General features: G+C 42.0%; 1 protein-coding gene across 4 annotated transcripts in view; it reads left to right on the top strand.

Moving 5' to 3' along the window:
• The window catches only part of UCHL3 (ubiquitin C-terminal hydrolase L3), a 71,219-nt gene that overhangs the window by 11,824 nt on the left and 36,916 nt on the right, over nucleotides 1–22,479 (top strand). For 3 of the 4 annotated variants that reach the window (XM_050951787.1, XM_050951805.1, XM_050951796.1), the window contains 4 exons: nucleotides 6,797–6,925; nucleotides 19,171–19,327; nucleotides 19,911–19,996; nucleotides 20,578–20,625. In XM_050951787.1, the coding sequence (XP_050807744.1) occupies nucleotides 6,851–6,925; nucleotides 19,171–19,327; nucleotides 19,911–19,996; nucleotides 20,578–20,625 (366 nt within the window). In that variant the 5' untranslated portion in view covers nucleotides 6,797–6,850. Of the gene's footprint in view, nucleotides 1–2,750; nucleotides 2,775–6,796; nucleotides 6,926–19,170; nucleotides 19,328–19,910; nucleotides 19,997–20,577; nucleotides 20,626–22,479 lie in introns of those variants that run through there. The other variant, XR_007774152.1, reaches the window with a different exon arrangement.

The raw sequence follows: 22,479 nt of genomic DNA, 5'->3' as shown, positions 1-22,479 counted from the left end.
TTACACTATAATATTTGTGTGCTTCACAACCTTAAATGCATTTATTTTTAGAACACCCCTATGAGGTAGGAACATACTGCTGACCCCATTTTACAGATGGAGAACTGAGGTAATGAGACTGAGGGCCAGATATTTTTTTGAGGTACTTAAATGAATAAAGATGCACATAAACATCTAATGGGATTTTCAGGTTACTTGCCCAAGGTCAGATGGGAAGTCTGTTGTAGAGCAGGGATTTAAACCTGGGTCTCCTGAGTTTGAGGCAGCACCTTTATTGTTGGACCATTCTTTGTCTACCCCTGAATTATCCTTCCTCTAGATCTGTCTATAGGCATGAGGGAGGCAGAACAAATTCCAATGGCTGGAAGTTGAAGCTAGACAAATTCAGAATAGAAATAAGTCACAAATTATTTTAACTAGATGTTCATAATGGTTCCTTCCACTACTGTCGCTTGAAGTTTGTGAAGGGGACTATTTCACAATCCCTCACAGTTTGTGGCAGAGTTTAGAATGAATCTTTTAGGAAACTGATCCATCTGACTTAATTGAAATGTTAACTCATTCTGCTAAGTATGAATTCATTTGCCTTTGAAGCTGCTGCAGTAATGTAGCAGTAGTCTCTATTGCATGCTTAACATTCTGGCTCTTCTGCTTTTTTTGCTTTCACTTATCTTTTGTTTCTATGTCCTTGTTTCCATTTAGTTGTTGTTCGACAGTCTATCTTACAGCTATGACTTGGCTAACAGTCTGACTCTCATGCAGAACTAGCACTCATCTTAGTGAATGTCATACAGTATAATGAAAAGCCAGTATCTTCCTGGTACAAACAAGTGAAACTGCTTACTGTACCAGATTACACTGTAGCATGACAGAGAAGATGGTATTTTTTTACTGCTCTACATTTCTTGGATGAAAGGATCTGTAGGTGTTGCATGTTTTTATAGTACATAGTATATAACACACAGCTTATTTGGAAAGGTAGGCTAAACAGCACCAGGTCCATTATACATCGTGGTCTAGATTATTGTGACAGCCCTTCTGTTCTTGATAGAAGGGTGGTGGTAAGAAACATGTGACTTTATGCTCTAATCTTCAATCTTGGAGTCATCATGCCAGTTCCAAGACTCAATATAGAGCAGCCTCAGGGCAGCTGCAAATTATGCCCATTTGTAACAGCCTCAGAGTTACAACTGTCAGGGATTAGCTGGACATAGAACCTCCCTAGCCCCAACTCCTGTTCTGGGAAAGGGGAGAGAGAAGGAGTCATTCTGCTGGCTGTGTGCTTGCTAGTGATTTCCCCCACACTGAGAATCTGCAGGTTAGGTCACTTTTCCATTTGCTTGGTGCGGTGCAGTAAAACAGGCAGAATGAGGGGCATCAGCATATTGAGTATTAATTGGACTCTTGCTGGACATACATTCCAGAAGTACCTCTCCAATTGCGAAGAGGCAGGGAGTTGGTATCTCTTTAAAGAGTGATGCTGCTTTTACTCAGTGATGAAACTGACACAACTGGAAGTATGAGTGTTGTGAAAATCATTCCATTTGTTGATGCAAGTGAAAAGCTTGCAGTTTTCTCATTGATTCTCCATTGCCATTTTAAATGTACTTTCAATTCTATTTGGCTATTCTTTGTGTAAATTCTCATGAGGTCCTGAAGCATAGTTTTCAAGCACTATTTAAATGTTTTGGTACCTCTGAATTCTTTAAAACTAATTGGACTATTGGACTAGTCCACTTAAAAGTGAGTTGGTTGCTGGAGAAGGGTAATATTCTTCAAACAAGTTTTACTTGCTTTACCCAGTTGTTGCAACATTGGTTACAACATAGAACTAAAACAGCTGGGCAAAACCTGAAATGGTGATGTAGAACTGAAAGGCTATGTATATCACGTTAGCAGTCTTTTGAGCCATGAATAATTCATATTATACATCAAATAAAGATATAGATATGTACAGCTAGTATTTCAAACAACCAGAACAGCCCAGATTCTGCAAAACCTTATTCATGTATAGTTCTTATTGTCTTCAGTGATATTTGCAGGGTTAGGCACCCAAATTTCTTTTAAGAAGGTTTGTAAGTGATTTTTCTCCCTCCTGTGGCTTTCTAGTGATATCACATTTTAAATATGGCTAGGTACAATAACTCCTTACTTAAAGTCATCCCGGTTAATGTTGTTTCGTTATTACGTTGCTGATCAGTTAGGGAATATGCTTGTTTAAAGTTGTGCAGTGCTCCTTTCTAACGTTGTTTGGCAGCTGCCTGCTTTGTCCACTGCTTGCAGGAAGAACAGCCCATTGGAGCTAGCTGGTGGGGGCTTGGAACAGCAGTTCCGCTGTCAGCTCCTCACTCCTCTAAGTTCACTGTGCAGCAGCTGCCCAGCAGGCTATCAGTTGCCGTGCAGTTCAGCTGTCCCACCCCCCACTGCCATGTGCTACTCCTGCCCTTTGCCTTGGAGCTGCTCCCAGAGACTCCTGCTTGCTGTGCAGGGGGGAAAAGGGGGAGGCTAATGTCAGAGTGTTCCCCTCCCCCTGCTCCTGCACCCCGCTTACCTCTTCTCCATATAGAGCATTTATTAGATGCTATAAAGTGGACTTTCTGTCCTCTGCAGAGGCCTCCTTTGGCAGAAAGGTGCTGCAAGTAGTGGTCATTTTGGGCAATTAACTCCAGGAAGTCTTCCCTATCTCATTCTGTTTTTCTTATTCCTCTTGTCTGTTCACTACTTGCTACTTCCCATACATATCAGAATTGTGGGAGATGCTGAGCTGCAGAATGGTAAGTTTTTTACCTGATCATTTCCTCTCTGCCAGCAGTGTCTCCCATAATTCTGCTCTCCCTTTAGGCTGATTCCCCACAATCAGGCCCTGCGCTTTAGGCGCCTTTTTTTAATTTTAATTTTTTTTTTAAATACCCGGCGGCGGTCCAGGTTCTTTGGCGACACTTCAATGGCAGGGGGTCCTTCACTCACTCCTGGTCTTCAGCGGCATTTCGGCAGCAGGGGGTTCCGGAGTGAGTGAGGGACCCACGCCACCAAAGTGCCACCAAAGACCTGGACCACTGCTGGGTATTTGAGTCGGGCCCCGCAGTTTCTAAAGCCGGCCCTGCCTGGATGCCTTCCTAGCCAAGGGACAGTATTTAATTTTGGTAGTTATGCTTGTAGGCCATAGCTTATAGTACATAATTTATGAGTTGGCATTGAAGCTGTTGTTACTAATCATATTGTATGAGTTTGTACACAGCTTTGGAATGAATCATGTGGCAGCAGGCTGGAGAAGAGTGTGTGGGTAGCACAGGCTGTGCTACAGCTTTGAACTGTCTCCAGAAACTACAGACAGGAGGGGAATAGCCCACGTATATCAGAATTGTGGGAGAGTCAGCTAGCAGAAAGGAAAGTATAATGTAAGACATTTACCATTCTCATGTATCCAGCACATTTAAGGTAGTTTAATTATATTTTTAAGTCTGTTTTTTGCATACTGAAGTCCAGTTTCATCCAAATAAAGATTGACACAGATTATTAATCTAGTAAATAAAAATACATCATGCATTACTTTCTAACAGAATTAAAATGTAAGAATTAAGTGTGCGTAAACTGTAAAATTGCTTTAAACGTGTATAAATACATACTATTCTCCTGTTTTAAAAAGAAAAACAAAACCAAATTCAGAGTAAAGGCTAGAAGTAATTGCAAATCAAGTAGTTTAAGATAATGCTTTAAAAGTTACCAACCAATGAGAATCACCCTTTCTCTGGGAACATAACTAAAACATCCAAATGCAAAGTAAGACTAAACTTGATTATTTAAACCAAGGTTTCCTGATTGTTGATTTAAATCATGATTAAAATCAATTATTTAAATCATTTTTACTTTAATCAATCCACTATGTCTAGATTCTTTTATACTTCCTTTTTAACTCTGAATCTGGTCTCCACTTAACTTATAATGAGAATTTTGGCTAATTGTTCTGCACTATGAGATGGCAAGTGAGGAGAATATTGAGAATAAAACGTTTAAAATGGCTACATGTCTAAGCTTCCCAAAACAGTGGGTGTATATTACATTTTCTTTTAACAGTTGTCATTTACTAAAAATGGTTGGAAGTATTTCATTGCTTTTCCTTCCTTACTTCCTCCTATACATCTTTTCAAATACATTTAGTCTTGTGCACTCTCTTTCTCCAAGGGATAACAGTCTTCTTTTATATCTTCAAACATTGGTAATGGGTACCCTGGGCTTCCTATGATGATAGACACCCACCATGCCTCTCATCCAGTGCAAGACTAATTTTAATCAGTATTTAAATAAGTTTTCTACTTTATTTCAAATAATCAAGGAATGACTACAGTAAAAAAATACTCACACTTTTTCTTCGCGGGGGGGAAAAGGAGGGGACGTGTAAACATCCCAGCCAACATCCTTGAGCAAAAAAAGTAGGTCAGATTTGAATAAATCTACATAAGTGTACCTACCTTTTAATTAATGTAAATAAATTTGCATAAATATATATGTACCCAGTGGGGGAAACTGTGCTAGGGAGGAGAGGGCAGAGAAATGTTTTTAATTTTGTCTCCCCGTTCCTTCCTGCTCTGCTTGCATTATCATGTCATTCCAAAACACCCCCCACTCCAAAGAAACCAGCACAAATCCTCATCTTCAGACAGCTGTTGGGGAGAGTTTAATGAAGCTTTTCAAAACACCTCCTTGGTGGGCCTCCCAGGCCTGAGTTAGCAGTGTTGGGAGCTACAGCAGGAGTTGCAGAGCTGCATCTGCTCCCCAGCCAGCATTAGGGACACAAGTTCTCTAGCCTTTCAGCAGGGGAGAGAGAAGAAGCACTAGCCTCCCCATATTTTGAGGACCAGCTTGTCCCTCAGCATGTGGAGGGGCTATTACTGGCTGCCCTTCCCCTTCTCCTGCATCCTGAGACTGCAGTCATTTGAATGAGATTTCTCTGTAGGTTAGGGGCAGATCTGTAGGAAGGTGTGAAAATCCATAATCTACATGGAAACCATGTAGTCCCTGCACATTCTAAGGGACAACCATGTAGGTCTGAAAGTTAAATAAACGACTTTTCTAGAGTATGGAAGGAGTGTTCCAAGATAGGGCACTGACATCTCACAGTGATTTGCTTAGAATAATACTGTGGCAGAACAAAGTCGCTATATTTCGTCTGTCATAGTAACAATTGTTTCTGAACTGTGATTTGATCAAATTCATCTAGTAGTCTCCTCCTTTTCATGACATCTAACAAAATTGTCAATCAGAATGGCAAATATTTCAAAAGTATTAGAAGGTTGTGTGTAGGTTCTGAAATCCTCTGTATTTTAGGACTAGACAATTGGAACTTGTTGATAGTTAATTTAGGCTATGTCTACACAACTACTTTTGTTGATAAAACTTTAAGTCAGGGATGTGAAAAATCACTGACAACAAATTTCACCAGCAGAAGTGCTGGTGTGGACAGTGCTATGTTGGAAGGAGAGGCTCTCTTTGCGACATAACTAGCGCTGCTCATTGGGGTGGTTTAATTAGGCCAGCAGAAGAGCTCTGTCCTGCCGGCAAAGAACAGCTACACAGGAGAACTTACAGCAGCACAGCTGTAGTGGAACAGTCACTTGTTAGTGAAGGGGAATGATCTGGGATTCTCAACTGAAAGGATCAGAACCCCTGTTAGAGGCAGGTTCAGCTTCCTTATTTTTTTAATGGCTAGAGAAGCGATGGTTCATGATCCAAAAGCTTTTTTTCTGTTGTAATGTGTGGTCATGGTATGGGAAAGGTTGAGTACCACTGATCTAGAAACTAGTGAATAGCTCTGAAGAAACAAACTGAAAACTATATAAACTGCATTGTTATGGCCTGGCTTTCATTACGCTCTGTCTAAGGGTATGGCTACACTTGAAACTTCAAAGCGCTGCCACGGCAGTGCTTTGAAGTGCGAGTGTGGTCGCAGCGCCAGCACTGGGAGAGAGCTCTCCCAGCGCGGCACGTACTCCACATCCTGATGGGGTTTAGCTTGCAGCGCTGGGAGCCGTGCTCCCAGCGCTGCGGCACTGTTTATACTGGCGCTTTACAGCGCTGTATCTTGCAGCGCTCAGGGGGGTGGCTTTTTCACACCCCTGAGCGAGAAAGTTGCAGCGCTGTAAAGCGCCAGTGTAGCCAAGGCCTAAGTAAAATGGGTACTTTATGCTGGGTGTCATAGGGTTATTTTTATTATGTATCATCCTTCTTGCAAAATAACACCTTTAGAGTGTACTCCGTAAAATACTCAAACATTAATCTCTTTAGTGAAGAAGGTCCTCTTAGGAGTCAGATTGCTCAAGTCAAGTGACTGTAAATGAGTTACGTGCCTATTAGCACTGAATACGGTATACTTTGAAAAATATATTGGAGAGTTGTGGGGGAGTTCTTAAATCCATGCACTAAACTTTCATGTATTACAGATCCATGTGCTACTCTGGGATCGTCCTTGTCTCAGTGACTAAAATACAACTTGAAAAATTGTTGGCTTGAACATCTACTTTTTCCCCTCCATATAGCTGTTTAAATATAGTGAAAACTGTTTATGCCGTAACAATGGCTCCTTGGTATATCTTGATTAGCAAAGCACTGCACTTTTTCAGTTTGTCAGTCATTACAGTTTAACCTCACTTCATCCTCCTGTTTATCTCTCGAATATCTTGATCTGCACAAAGTCTATTAAAGTGTATTTAACTTCACAGGTGATCAAACATGCTTCTAATAGATTAATTATTTATTAACAAATCTGTTTAATACTGTGCATTTTTCTTTTCCTTACTAGTTTCTCAAACAGTTAGGTATACATCCTGACTGGCAATTTGTAGATGTGTATGGTATGGATCCAGAACTACTTAGCATGGTGCCAAGACCCGTCTGTGCAATGCTACTTCTCTTCCCAGTAACAGAAAAGGTAAATATTTACTATTGATACTTAGTAATTCAAAATCAGCAGATCAGTCAAAATGCCCCATCATACATAATATGAAATCTGTAATTCTCTACGTCAGTGAAATAGTTAATGAGACATAAAAAAAAACAAGCTTTCTTTAAAGTTCCTCTGGTTTGTGATACATTCTGTTCTTGTCAAGATTATTAAACAAAACTGTACAATTGCAGAAATATTAATAATAAATGTATAAACAAAGGAAACCTGATATTGCTCTCAGTAAGCGATAGATGTGAATGATATTTTAAAGGATTTTGAGATCTTCTTTTAATGGAACTGCAATATTTGTTTCCTGTTTTAACATTTATACCACATTAAGGCATGAACAAAGTGGTAAGAACGAATATGGAAAATGTGGAAAATATGAAACAGCCATTTATAAAACATACATTGATTTTGTAGTATCATAATACAGTCCAAGCTTTAATTACGGTCTGAAGAAGCCTGTAGCTCCAACATAGCTTTCGTTTCTTGGACAGGTTGGGCATGTTTGTTACTGAGGCAGAATTGGGGGTCATCTTTGTCTTTGATTTGTGTTTTTGTCAAGAGGAGTTAAAGCAGGGTGGGCAAACTTTTTGGCCTGCGGGCCACATCGGGGAATAGAAATTGTATGGAGGGCCATGAATGCTCACAAAATTGGGGTGGAGGTTTGGGCTCTGGGGTGGAGCTAGGGATGAGGAGTTTGGGGTGTAGGAGGGTGCTCTAGGCTGGGACTGAGGGGTTTGGAGGATGGGGGGAGGAGGATCAGGGCTGGGGCAGGGGTGTGGGAAGGGGTTTGGGTTCTGGCTAGGGGTGTGGGCTGTGGGTTTTTCCCCTGTGTTTATTTGGGTTGGGGAAAATAAAAATAAGTTCCCTTAACTGAACTTTTGTCCAGTGTCTTACCCCATTCCCCGAGATAAGAGAGTTAATCCATTACTAAAATGCTGTTATGGTGTCATATCAATGGACTACTTGTGGCTAGTTTGAGTACTGTACCCATAAGTGTGAAAGGACATGAGTCCTAGAAAGATCTTTTATGGCTTCTGTTTGTCACTTTTTTCACTCTACTATAATTTAATCTTAATTTGTTCAGGTTTTCAGGAAAAATAGTGCCTAGATATGTGTATGACATTCTGCTGTCCAGTCCAGACCAGTGAGGTGTTGCCTCACCACCTGCCCTGCAACCTTGGTGCTTTAGAATGCTCTGCTGTTGTAACTACCAACCTGAGCACCTCACAAACAGCATGCAGGTCACACCTAGAGTGTCTGTGTGTGATGGGGCACACTCACCTTTTCCGAGTGCCTCCTGTTGGCTGGTTGTGGAGCTGCAATTATCTTTTTCTCCTGGTGTCCTGTAGGTTGGTTCAGTGGCTCAGCCCTCTGATTAAGTCTCACAGTCAACAACCCAGGGACCCTACGAGCAGCAGTTGCACACTGCTCCCTTTAACTCTAACAATTAGCTGCTACTGTTTTCCCTGGGCTTCTTCCCACTGGGTCTCTTCCCTCTTAGGATTAGTGTTCTCAGGTTCAGTCTCTCCTTTCAGAAAGCAAAATGCAGCCAGAATTCAGCTTCAGGTTATCTCTCAAGCTTCTGTGGCCAGAGCAAAGCACCCTTCCATATCATTCAGGTCCCACCTGGAAACTGACCTACTGAGGCCCTGCAGGGCCTTTACCTGAGCCTGCTGGGCTCTGACTGGCTGCTTTCCTGCAGCTTATCTGGGCAGGCCTCAAGGACCCTAGGGCAGGGTATGGTAGGACCACTAGGCCTGCAGCAGGGGGCCTCAGTGGGCCTGATGCACACTGTGTATAACTAGCAAAGAATCCTGTGGCACCTTATAGACTAACAGACGTTTTGGAGCATGAGCTTTCGTGGGTGAATACCCACTTCGTCAGATGCATGTAGTGGAAATTTCCAGGGGCAGGTATATGTATGCAGGCAAGCTAGAGATAATGAGGTAGTTCAGTCAGGGAGGATGAGGCCCTGTTCTAGCAGCTGAAGTGTGAAAACCAAGGGAGGAGAAACTGGTTTTGTAACTGGCAAGCCATTCACAGTCTTTGTTCAATCCTGAGCTGATGGTGTCAAATTTGCAAATGAACTGAAGCTCAGCAGTTTCTCTTTGAAGTCTGGTCCTGAAGTTTTTTTGCTGCAGGATGGCCACCTGAAGGTCTGCTATAATGTGGCCAGGGAGGTTGAAGTGTTCTCCTACAGGTTTTTGTATATTGCCATTCCTAATATCTGATTTGTGTCCGTTTATCCTTTTCCGTAGCGACTGTCCAGTTTGGCCGATGTACATAGCAGAGAGGCATTGCTGGCATATGATGGCATATATTACATTGGTGGATGTGCAGGTGAATGAACCAGTGATGGTGTGGCTGATCTGGTTAGGTCCTGTGATGGTGTCGCTGGTGTAGATATGTGGGCAGAGTTGGCATCGAGGTTTGTTGCATGGATTGGTTCCTGAGCTAGAGTTATTATGGTGCAGTGTGCAGTTACTGGTGAGAATATGTTTCAGGTTGGCAGGTTGCCTGTGGGCGAGGACTGGCCTGCCACCCAAGGCCTGTGAAAGTGTGGGATCATTGTCCAGGATGGGTTGTAGATCCCTGATGATGTGTTGGAGAGGTTTTAGCTGGGGACTGTATGTGATGGCCAGTGGAGTCCTGTTGGTTTCTTTCTTGGGTTTGTCTTGCTGTAGGAGGCTTCTGGGTACATGTCTGGCTCTGTTGATCTGTTTCCTTATTTCCTCATGCGGGTATTGTAGTTTTGAGAATGCTTGGTGGAGATTTTGTAGGTGTTGGTCTCTGTCTGAGGGGTTAGAGCAGATGCGGTTGTACCTTAGTGCTTGGCTGTAGACAGTGGATCGTGTGAAGTGCATGGGATGGAAGCTGGAGGCATGAAGGTAGGCATAGTGGTCGGTAGGTTTTCGATATAGGCTGGTGGTAATGTGACCATCACTTATTTGCACCGTGGTGTCTAGGAAGTGGACCTCCCATGTAGATTGGTGCAGGCTGAGGTTGATGGTGGGGTGGAAGCTGTTGAAATCGTGGTGGAATTTTTCCAGAGTCTCCTTCCCATGGGTCCAGATGATGAAGATGTCATCAGTGTAGCGTAGGTGGAGAAGGGGCGTGAGTGGACGAGAGCTGAGGAAGCGTTGTTCCAGGTTGGCCATAAAAATATTGGCATATTGTGGGGCCATGCAGGTGCCCATAGCGTTGCCACTGATCTGGAGCTATATATTGTCATCAAATTTGAAATAGTTGTGTGTAAGTATAAAGGCACAGAGCTCAGCAGCCAGTGGTGCTGTGGCATCATCAGGGATACTGTTCCTGACAGCTTGTATTCCATCTGAGTGTGGGATGTTAGTGTAGAGAGCCTCTGCATCCATGGTGGCTAGGATGGTATTTTCTGGAAGGTCACCAATGCATTGTAGTTTCCTCAGGAAATCAGTGGTGTCACGGAGATAGCTGGGAGTGCTGGTGGTATAGGGTCTGAGTAGAGAGTCCACATATCCAGACAGTCCTTCAGTGAGAGTGCCAATGCCCGAGATGATGGGGCGTCCAGGATTTCCGGGTTTGTGCATCTTGGGTAGTAGATGGAATAACCCTGGTCGGGGCTCTAAGGGTAGGTTGATTTGTTCCGGTGTTAGTGTAGAGAGTGTCTTGAGTAGATGGTGCAGTTTCTTAGTGTATTCCTCAGTGGGATCTGAGGAAAGTGGCCTGTAGAATTTGGTGTTGGAGAGTTGTCTGGCATCCTCCTTTTGGTAGTCAGACCTGTTCATGATGACAACAGCACCTCCTTATCAGCCTCTTAGATGATAATGTCTGGGTGGTTTCTGAGGCTGTGAATGGCATTGCGTTCTGCACGACTCTAGGTTATGAGGCAAGCTATGTTGTTTTTCCACAATTTCTGCCTGTGCACGTCGGCGAAAGCATTCAGTGTAGAGGTCCAGACTGTCATTTCGACCTTCAGGAAGTGTCCATGTGGAGTTCTACTTCTTGTGCTGTTGGTGGGAGGGTACCTGTGTATCAGTGCACTGTTCAGTGTTGTCCTGAAAGTATTCTTTGAGTCGGAGACGGCGAAAGTAGGCTTCCAGATCGCCGCAGAACTGTATCATGTTGGTGGGGGTGGCAGGGCAGAAAGACATAGGGCAGACTTTTTTTCTGGGCTGAGTGTGTAGTTGGATAGATTGACGATATTGCTGGGTGGGTTGGGGGTACCAGGGCTGTGGCCCCATGAGGCAGGTAGGAGTTTAGACAGCTTACAGTCCTTTTTCCTTTGTAGAGAAGTGAAGTGAGTAATGTAGATCTCCTGTCTTATTTTAGTGAAGTCCGTTTGTATGGAAGTTGGGTTATTAATGAGAGTCTCCAGGTTGGAGAGCTCTTTTTTGATGTTTTCCTGTTTGCTGTATAGGATGCTGATCAGGTGGCTCCTCAGTTTCTTTGATAGAGTGTGGCATAATCTCTCACTGTGGTCTGTGTAGTATGTAGATAGCAGTGGATTTTTTACCTTTAGTCCATTTGGTATGATGTCCATCCGTTTGCATTTGGAAAGGAAGATGATATCTGTCTGTATTTGTGCAAGCTTCTTCATACAGTCCCCAGCTAAAACCCCTCCAACACATCATCAGGGATCTACAACCCATCCTGGACAATGATCCCACACTTTCACAGGCCTTGGGTGGCAGGCCAGTCCTCGCCCACAGGCAACCTGCCAACCTGAAACATATTCTCACCAGTAACTGCACACTGCACCATAATAACTCTAGCTCAGGAACCAATCCATGCAACAAACCTCGATGCCAACTCTGCCCACATATCTACACCAGCGACACCATCACAGGACCTAACCAGATCAGCCACACCATCACTGGTTCATTCACCTGCACATCCACCAATGTAATATACGCCATCATATGCCAGCAATGCCCCTCTGCTATGTACATCGGCCAAACTGGACAGTCGCTACGGAAAAGGATAAACGGACACAAATCAGATATTAGGAATGGCAATATACAAAAACCTGTAGGAGAACACTTCAACCTCCCTGGCCACATTATAGCAGACCTTCAGGTGGCCATCCTGCAGCAAAAAAACTTCAGGACCAGACTTCAAAGAGAAACTGCTGAGCTTCAGTTCATTTGCAAATTTGACACCATCAGCTCAGGATTAAACAAAGACTGTGAATGGCTTGCCAATTACAAAACCAGTTTCTCCTCCCTTGGTTTTCACACCTCAACTGCTAGAACAGGGCCTCATCCTCCCTGATTGAACTACCTCATTATCTGTAGCTTGCCTGCATACATATGCCTGCCCCTGGAAATTTCCACTACATGCATCTGACGAAGTGGGTATTCACCCACGAAAACTCATGCTCCAAAACGTCTGTTAGTCTGTAAGGTGCCACAGGATTCTTTGCTGCTTTTACAGATCCAGACTAACACGGCTCCCCCTCTGATACTGTGTATAACTGTAGCCTTCCAGCACACTCCAGTCACACACTGTCTTCCGCTAGCCTTGGTTACCACTTGCAGGATAACACCAACACACTCCCAGTCCTAAATTTCACCCCAAAACATGTGTTCTGCACTGTCCAGTCCTTTCCTGCACAGTTTGTATGTTCCCTTACAGGGGCAACGGACCTAAAATAATGAACTGTTTGCTACTTGAAATGGAGTTACCCAGGCTGGTCTACACTACGGGGTTAGGTTGAATTTAGCTGCATTAGGTCGATTTTAAAAATGAATGCGTCCACACAACCAGCCCCGTTCCGTAGACCTAAAGGGCTCTTAAAATCCACTTCTGTACTCCTCCCCGGTGAGGGGAGTAGCGCTAAAATCAAATTTGCCGGGTTGAATTTGGGGTAGTGCGGACGCAAATCGATAGTATTCATCTCTGGGAGCTATCCCAGAGTGCTCCATTGTGACCGTTCTGGACAGTACTTTGAACTCGGATGCACTAGCCAGGTACACAGGAAAAGCCTCAGGAACTTTTGAATTTCATTTCCTGTCTGGTCAGCATGGTGAACTCAGCAGCACAAGTGACCATGCAATCCCCCCCACCCCCCAGAACCATAGAGTGTAGAATGTTTCTACATTCCCCTTACCGTCTCCGTCCCTGAGGTCATCGCAGATTAGAAGGCAAAAAACTTGCACTTGTGATGACATGTTTTCCGAGCTCATGCAGTGCTCCCGCACTGGTAGGGCACAGCTTAATGCATGGAGGCATTCAGTGACAGAGGCCAGGAAAGAATTGAATGCGAAGGCAGGATGCAATGCTGAGGCTAATGGGGGAGCAAACAGACATGATGAAGCATCTGTTGGAGCTGCAGGAAAGCCAACAAAAGCACAGCCCCCTGCTGCATCCACTGTATAACCGCCTGCCCTCCTCCCCGTGTTCCATAGCCTTCTCACTCAGATGCCCAAGAACGAGGGGGGCGGGGCTCCGGGCACCCAGCCACTCCACTCCAGAGGATGATGCAAGCAACAGAAGGCTGTCATTTAAACAGTTTGATTTTTACTGTGGCTACAGTAAGCAATGTGGCCTTGTCCTTCCCTCCTCCCTCACCCCCACCTACCTTGCCTGTTATCTCTCTCTTTATTAATTAAAAAAAAAAAGACATGGTTTCAAAACAATAGTTACTTTATTTCAAAGTGGGGAGGATGGATGGCTTACAGGGAGTTAAAATCAACAAAGATGGCCAGTTTACATCAAGTCAAAACACACACAACTGTCACACCAAAGCCTGGCCAGTCATGAAACTAGTTTTCAAAGCCTCTCTGATACGCAGCATGCCTTGTTGTGCTCTTCTAATCGTCTTGGTGTCTGACTGCTCAAAATCGGATGCCAGACAATTTGCCTCAATCTCCCACCCCACCATAAACGTCGCCCCCTTACTCTCTCAGATATTATGGAGTACACAGCAAGCAGCAATAACAATGGGAATGTTGGATGTGCAGAGGTCTGACCAGCAGTGCCAGCAAATTTTTAAGCGTCCAGAGCACGTTCTACCACCATTCTGCGCTTGCTCAGCCTATAGTTGAACTGCTCCTTACTACTGTCCAGGCTTCATGAACGGATCCCCCAAACTTGTTGCTGGGGAGCAGGATAGCAGAGTTGCAGCGGAAGCGGTGGATGATGATGGTTAGCAGTCCTACTGCAATATCTGCTGCTAAGGCAAGGAGCTGCTGCTATGTAGCAATGCTAGCTGCTGTAGGTCTTCTGTGTCGAATGCTTGGAGATCCAGGTAGGGCAAGGTACGTCGGCCAAAGCAAAAGAGCAAGGGCCCTGGAGCTGTTACATGTGTCAACCACAGAAGTGCTGTGGGGTTTTGCAGCCATATATTCCAGTCCAGTCGGCGCTGTAAGACTTCTTCACCAGTGACAAAGGACAGGAATATTATGCACCTAATATCTAAAAAGGCCCTCACGTTTCCCTTTATAACAGAATGTCACTGATTGCATTGGCTACTTGGATCACAGCAGCCCCCACAGTAGACTTGCTCACAACAGCACAGTGATGGTGAGCTGAGCGGGCTCCATGCGTGCCGTGGTAACTGCATGGGTAACCCAGGAAAAAAAGCGCGAAACGATTGCCATTGCTTTCACGGAGAGGGAGGGAGACTGATGGCATGTATCCAAAACCATCCGCAACAATGTTTTTGCCCCATCAAGCATTGGGAGCTTAACCCAGAATTCCAAGGGCAGAGGAGACTGCAGGAACTGTGGAATAGCTACCCACAGTGCACTGCACCATAAGTCAATGCTAGCCACGGTAGTGAGGACGCACTCCACTGGCTTAATGCCCTTAGTGTGGGCATACGCAATCAACTGTATACAATCGGTTTATAAGAATCAACTTCTATAAAATCGACTTAATTTCGTAGTATAGACATACCCCCAGACAATTCAGTTTGAATACAACACTAGATTAGCTTTTATAAAAGAATAAGACACGTTTTATTTAACTACAAAGAAATTTTAAGTAAGTACAAGTATAAGGCATTATAGTCAGCAACGGCTACGAGAGAAATAAAAAATAGAACACTTTCTAGTAACTAAAACTTAACAAACTAGTCTTGGTTCAAGGAGAAATCCTTGCCACGTATTCCCAGCAACAGGGCTGAACAAATTTATCAGGTCAGAACCCTTCCCAAAGGTCTGGGGATTTTTGTCGTTTTCAGCGAAAGGGTGAGAAAGGAGGATAGAGAGAGAGAATGAACACCTGGGGTGTCTTTGCCCCTCCATTTTATAATCCAGTCACCCTTGAAATGCCTTTTTTCTGAGGGTTACGCCTAGATAAGGTTTCTTCCAGCTGTGAGGATGCAGACATGAGGTCTCATGGTGAAAGATCTTATTGTTTGTTAAAATCGATCTGTTCCCACCCCTCTTCACTGCCAAAGAATGGCTACTTGACCAGTGATCACCAGTTAGCTTTGACCCTTGGCTAGAGTTGTGCGTTTTGTCCTTTGTCTTCAAGAAACTGGTTTACCCACTCCCCAGATTTGCCTGGTTAAACACCGTGAATCAATTTCAGCTTATGTTCATAACTCTACACACAATGTTGCTATGTATATTTCACCATGATATAATTGTCCAGTGAGTTTTTAGTTTTCAAATGATACCTCACAAAGCATATTTTGTATGAAAATTATTACAGTAGTGTGTAGGGTGTGAATACAGGGCTGCTTCAGTGTACATTGTGGTATATATTAGTGTGATTTCTTTTTGAGCCGTTCACTTTTCCAAATGGGTGCTGCTGCTGCTTCTTGTCAGATCCTTTCTTTATTTTCTGATATTTCCACATCTCTCAATCAAGAGCCTTTACATCAGTACTAGTCCTTTGACAGAGGGAGACTGAATAAGCCTCTGTTTAGAACTGTTAATGCGCCTCCTTGAGGCCTCACAATTAGTGCTGCATAGCTTGCTTTGGTAATCTGGAATGCTTACCGCAGAGAAGGCCAACCTGGCTGTAATGTGTAATATTCCTAACTTCTGCTGGCCAGTTCAGTGAGTAATAGTGCCCAGAAATTGAATATGTCTTAAGAACATTATTGCTAGTTCATTGTACCCACAAGTAACTTTTTAATCCCATAAATGCATTTTTGTAGTGTTCTGATTAAAGACACGTAATGGATTTTTTTGCTGCAGCATTGCTGTAAAAAAGTGCACAACAGAGCATTTTAGGCATGTATAAAGCGGATATGGCTATTTCCTAAGAGATTTATAACTATATTATTTATTATAACCCTCTTTATTTCTGTGATTAACCAAGTAGTTAAAGGAAGGAAGCATCATATTTCCAGAGCGAACAACATTCCAGCAGTAGATAAGAGAATGGAATGTTCTGTAATTGACAAAACCAGCTGTCTAGTGCTTTCAGATTTGCTGTGCTGACTGATAAAAATCAATCATCAGGGCAGCATATTGAAAAGGTGGAAAGACTTAAATCAGGATGTACCTTCATTCTTGTAGTCCAGATTGTCTATCTGATAACCTTTCTACTCTGTTCTACTTGTAAACAGTTGTTTCTGATTTATTTGTTTTACCAGTTGTTGTAAAAGCACAATGTATTTTTTTTATACTTCTTTATTGGTAAACTTCGCAGCAGAGTCGATTACTCTGAAGAAATGAAATGATACAATAATATGTGTATACTGGGCTGAACATCAGCAAAAAAAGCCTCCCAATTCCATAGTTGTAGAGTACTTTTTCAAAGCAAAACAAACTTTTGGTCCTAAAGGTATCTTCTCTTCAGCAGAAATCTGGAAACTTGTACTGAGACCCAGAGTTTGCTTCATTTTCTCTGAGAGGTTCTCAGCAGCTCCAATTCCTTCAACAGTGTCTTTCCTTCTGAATGGAAGGAAGCTGCTTATATGCTTTCCCAGCCAGCTTTGGTAGAGCGACCTGCAAACACCACTAGACCTTGAACTAAGGCCATGGCTACACTTACAGTTCTGCAGCACTGGTAGTTACAGCTGTGTTCGTACAGCTGTGTAGGGCCAGCGCTGCAGTGTGGCCACACTGACAGCTACCAGCGCTGCAGTGTGGCCACATTTGCAGCATTTGCAGCGCTGTTGGGAGTGGTGCATTGTGGGCAGCTATCCCAGCATTCAAGTGGCTGCAACGTGCTTTTCAAAAGAGGGGGGTGGGGTGGAATGTGACAGGGAGCGTGGAGGAGACAGACAGACAATGGATTTTTGGAGTTGACACTGTTCTCAGCTCCCTGCCTTGCAAGTTCTAAGGACTGGAAGACACACAGTGCCTACCTTCAATCATTTTAAAAGTTCTGACCCCCTTCCCCCACCCCTGTCTCACTTACTAAATGCAAATTATGTACTCCTAAATAGCCATCAGCCCAGATAAGCATCTGCTCAACATGGACTTCCCCCTCCCCCTCTGCCGTGTGAGCGTGCTGTTTCTCTCTTCAAGCAAACAGCTGTGAACATTCCAAAGTAATTCCCCTGCCTGCCTCCGCTCGCTCAGCAAACAGGAGCTGTGTTTGTTTTTTAAATAAGCAGTTTGGCTGAACTCCGAGCTCTCCCTTTCTTCCGGTTTCTTGTGGACAGGAATTCTGGGATACCTCCTTATACCCCGGAGGTCAATAAAAGCGCTGGTGGGGTCCACACTTGCTGACCAGCGCTGGATCACCAGCGCTGGAATCGCTACACCCGAGGCTCGACCGGGTGTACAGCCAGTGCTGCAACCAGGGAGTTGCAGCGCTGGCCGTGCTTTGCAAGTGTGGCCACATCCTAAGTTGCAGCGCTGTAACCCCCTCACCAGCGCTGCGACTCTCTAGTGTAGCCATGGCCTAAGACTTCCAGTAGTTCCCTACAAAGGAGAGTCCACCTAGTACCTAGGAGCTCCATCATCATACTCTAAACAGCAGAAGTAATGGTCTGGATATACACCTCTATCTCAATATAACGCTGTCCTTGGGAGCCAAAAAATCTTACCGCGTTATAGGTGAAACTGTGTTATATTGAACTTGCTTTGATCCACAGGAGTGCACAGCCCCGCCCCCCGGAGCACTGCTTTACCGTGTTATATCCAAATTTGTGTTATATTGGGTGGCGTTATATCAAGGTAGCAGTGTACTTCCTTCCTGAAACCATTTCTTCACTCCTTGTTGGATACCTTCTTTATCCCAAAGGTCTACACCGGGGTAGGCAACCTATGGCACACATGCCGAAGGCAGCAGATGAGCTGATTTTCAGTGACACTCATGCAGCCCAGGTCTTGGCCACTGATCCGGGGTGGGGGGGGCGGTCCTGCATTTTAATTTAATTTTAAATGAAACTTCTTAAACATTTAAAAAACTTTATATACAACAGTTGTTTAGTTATATATTATAGACTTGTAGAAAGAGACCTTCTAAAAACGTTAAAATGTATTGCTGGCATGCGAAACCTTAAATCAGAGTGAATAAATGAAGACTCGGCACAGCACTTCTGAAAGGTTGCCGACACCTGGTTTATACAGTAGTTGACAAACTCGAGAATCCTCTTGTGCACCCCAGGATGCTTCCCTCACCACCTGTTAAAACATGAATACATGTATAAATTTTTCAGATTACACAACCAAACTCTGTGTCATGGAGTAAACTGAACAGAATAAACAAAATTGTTGTTGTTGTCGTCTTATTATTATTTATTATTATTATGGCCTCAGAAGGCCCATTTGCAAAAGTTCAGTACCACTCTAAAACATATAAATGACTCAACTTTTTCCAGAAAAAATAGGACTATATTGGAGCTTCTACAGTGCTTCATTTTTTCCCTTTTAGCATAGTTTATTTATTGTACTCTAGTTTGCTTGCCATAGATCTAAAACTTCCATTACCTTCTCCAAGGCCTTTTGCTGGATTGCAGGGAGACATAGGAGGCTGTGGTAAGGGGGACTGTTTCTCTAAAAGTGAACCTAGCTCATCAATCTTCATTTTTGAACATTCTTAGCATAGCACTAGATGGCGCAAAAAGTTAAGTGATTCAGAATATTAGATAAAAGACACTGATGTTTGGCTGGTGACAAATACTGATTTAGGACTTGACTCGCAGATTTATACAAGTGAATAATCTCAGGTACAAATGAGACTGGTCATGTGGATTAAGGCTGCAATCACTCACTTACTTCTGTTCTGCTTTCAACTACTATTAAATTTTAATGGAGCTTTGTTTTTGCATGGGAAATTTGAAATAGTTCTACATGCAAGAAGACAGTGTTGATTTTCTTTTCCAGTATGAAACATTCAGAACAGAAGAGGAAGAGAGAATAAAAGCCCAGGGACAAAATGTCAGATCATCAGTATATTTCATGAAGCAAACCATCAACAATGCTTGTGGAACAATTGGACTTATTCATGCTATTGCAAACAACAGAGATAAAATGAACTTCGGTAAATCTTTTCTCTTAATATACTTAGTATAATTTTTTGGAGGGTAGGTGGCGCAGTACTCCCTTCATAGTGTTGACTCTATGTGAAAATTCTTTAAAAGACCCAAGTAGAAATTTGCCATTAGTCTTCTTGTCTTAATTATACAGCAGCAATACAACACAGACTTTTGTTAGTTGGTAGTCATTAAGAATTTTCAGTAATACAAAGGACAGTAATATAGTACATAGTTAAATGAATAAAATACAACTCCAGATTCAAAGTAGCAAATACTGTATTAATATTTCACACAAGAATAAGAGTCTGGTGACTTTTAAATTGTTTTGTCATTGTATGCAGTGGAATAGAATGTGTTGCATTACAGGCTTAAATCTCCTGTCTGGATGTAAATAGACTGTATGCCTTGTGTACAAGCTTTTTGACAATGTAATGTTAGTATTAGCCTAGAAGAAAAGTAAAGAAGAAATAATACAAATCAGAATTGTTCCTTATGTTGTAAACTTTCAGTTTTCATCTATTTTTCTAAGTTGCTGAGAACAGAGAGAGGAATTGAATGATTTTATTTATTTATTTATTTATTTTTAAGAATCAGATTCCACATTGAAAAAATTCCTGGAGGATTCGTTACATATGAGTCCTGAAGAGAGAGCCAAATATTTAGAAACCTATGAAGTTAGTATCTTTTTTCTTTTTTTTTTAATATAGTAGAATTGTTAGCAAGAATAGTCTTGCATCTAAGCCCTGATCCAGCAAACACTGATGTGCTTAAATAGTCCCCTTGTTGTAAATAATGCTGCTCACGTGTTTAAAGTTAAGCATGTGCTGAAGGGCTTTGCTAGATTAAGACATGAATGTTTTATCGTAAATGTTGCTTGCTACTAGTGGGGAATTAGTAATCTCACTAACGTGGACAACTTTAACAAGTGTTGTTTGATTTTTCACTTTGCATGAAATAGCATTACAGTTTAAAAAAACTCTTAACACTTTTCTTAAAACACTTTTAAAATACTTTTTTTTTAAAAAAAATTGAGATCTTGAGGTTAGTTAATGTCTAATCAGTACTTCCAGTAGTTACAACTCTAAAAAATCTCACACTATACTATAGTATATAACACAACTTTACTCTACTTTGATGTAAACTTCCATAACCTACAAGGTAGAATGAAGAAAATGGAATGAGTCTTTTAATACCTGCTATTTTAAGAAATTATTTTTTTCTTTTAAGCCTAATTAAACATATGTTCTAATTTCAGGCTATTCGTGTTACTCATGAATCCAGTGCCCATGAAGGTCAGACTGAGGTATTCCATTTTTTTAACTTTTTTTACTAACATAATGCTTTTGACATAATGTTTCAAGTTATTCTGAATTCAGACTTATGGGGAAACCATAAATTCTTTCTAAATAGTGGTTTTCATTAATAAAGTATTTTTATTACAGTTTTTTGGGAAGATGAAGAAACTGTCAGAGAATGAGCTAAAAACCTTGTTTAAAATCTGTTGTCACCACCTTACTTCACCAAATTCGAAACACAGCTTTCCAAAGCAGAGAAGAAGATTCAAGACTGTCTCCTGAAATAACTTTACTGGAATAGATATGATTAAGTAATAAGCTGGTGGCTGTCCACAGAGTTTGATTAATCTAAGTAAAAGCAGGCTGTAGAACCCTGCAGCACTTAGAGTATAAGCTCTAGGAAACCTGTACATGTAATATGTGGAAAATTTTTGTAGAAGACTGAATTCTTAAAATAACTGTAAATCAGGAGCTTTGGTTACCTTGCTACTGTAACCTCAAAGAAAATTTAAGTGAAGTTGACTTTGGCATAACAAGCATTGCCTAAAGAATGATATGATGATGATGATGATGATTTTGGGTTAGAAAAGTGAGTATTTGCAGCTAAACATCACATTACCTTCTCCTGTATCCCTAGGCAATGATCCAGAAGATAGGTCATTGGACTAGGTGTTGGGAGGTCTGAGCTCTGTTTTGTTCTATTACTGACTGCTGTGTGACACTGCATAAGTCATTTCACTTGACCTCTGTTTCCCCATCCATTCTTTGTTTTTAACAATATTGTAATATCTTTGAGGCTGGAACTCCCTTTCAGTCAGTGGCTAGCACAACTGAGCCCAAGTCTCAGTTGGTTCACTTCTCTAATACAAATAATTGATAAAGGCATAACATAAACTAATTGTAAATGCACAATTATTATAAATACAATTTCTAGGACTCTTAATATGAGTAAACATTTTAATTATAATTTGAGGGGACACTGTCAAGCACCCTAATTGGGCACCAAAGTTTTAGGTGACTAGAAAGTGCTGTATTCTGCTAGAAAGTATCATCCTGACTATAACAGACATAGTCTTCAGCTTGATTTTCTCAAGCTGTGAATACGACATTTACTGCATTTGTTGTCAGTGTCAAACAAATGTGGGCTCTTGGTGATCTATAATTAGTTGTGTGCAGAGCTTTCCTGTGGGATCTTCTGTGTATTTAACTACATACTGTTACATAGCTGTAATGTAAGTAGCAGGATTTTTGCAAACATATTTTAATTACATTTTAGTCCCTCACAACTAACCTCCAAATCCTAGTCCTATACATCATTGCTTAGTTGTATCTTGGCTTTACAGTATGAGATACAGCTTTCCATTCCTCTAGTATAATCTAAAGTACTCCCAGCAAGAGTAATTAGCTGAAGTTGTGAAAGCTGTCAAAGAGAATTGTCTCCATTTAATTTCCACCTTAATAAAGGTATCAGAATGATATTTTCCTTTTCTTCATATGCGGTGTGGCACTGGCAACTTTAACCTGAGTAGTTCATGCTGATCAGACAGCAGATATCGCTGTGGAGCTATGCTCTACTAATACGCCTCCAACTAGTGAAGTATTAAACTTTACAATCAAAACTATTCAATAATACTCAGAGCAGGAAGTAGTTGCAGAAGCAGAGAGCAGTTAGAACTTACAGTAACATGATTCATTACATTTTTGTTGTTCATCTAAAAATGAAGACATTTCCAGGAGAAAAGGCATATCTAAAAATATTGGTTGACTTCCACTGTTTTTGATTAAGAAATTGCGATCTGTTGGGCTGAAAACTATTGCAAAATTTTCACAAAAACATAACATAGTATCATTTTTAGATATTC

Source organism: Gopherus flavomarginatus, chromosome 1 (genome assembly GCF_025201925.1).
Source record: "Gopherus flavomarginatus isolate rGopFla2 chromosome 1, rGopFla2.mat.asm, whole genome shotgun sequence".
In the NCBI taxonomy this organism is placed as follows: domain Eukaryota; kingdom Metazoa; phylum Chordata; order Testudines; family Testudinidae; genus Gopherus; species Gopherus flavomarginatus.
Note: the sequence above shows the minus strand (reverse complement) of the source record. Positions and strands in the feature narration are given on the sequence as shown.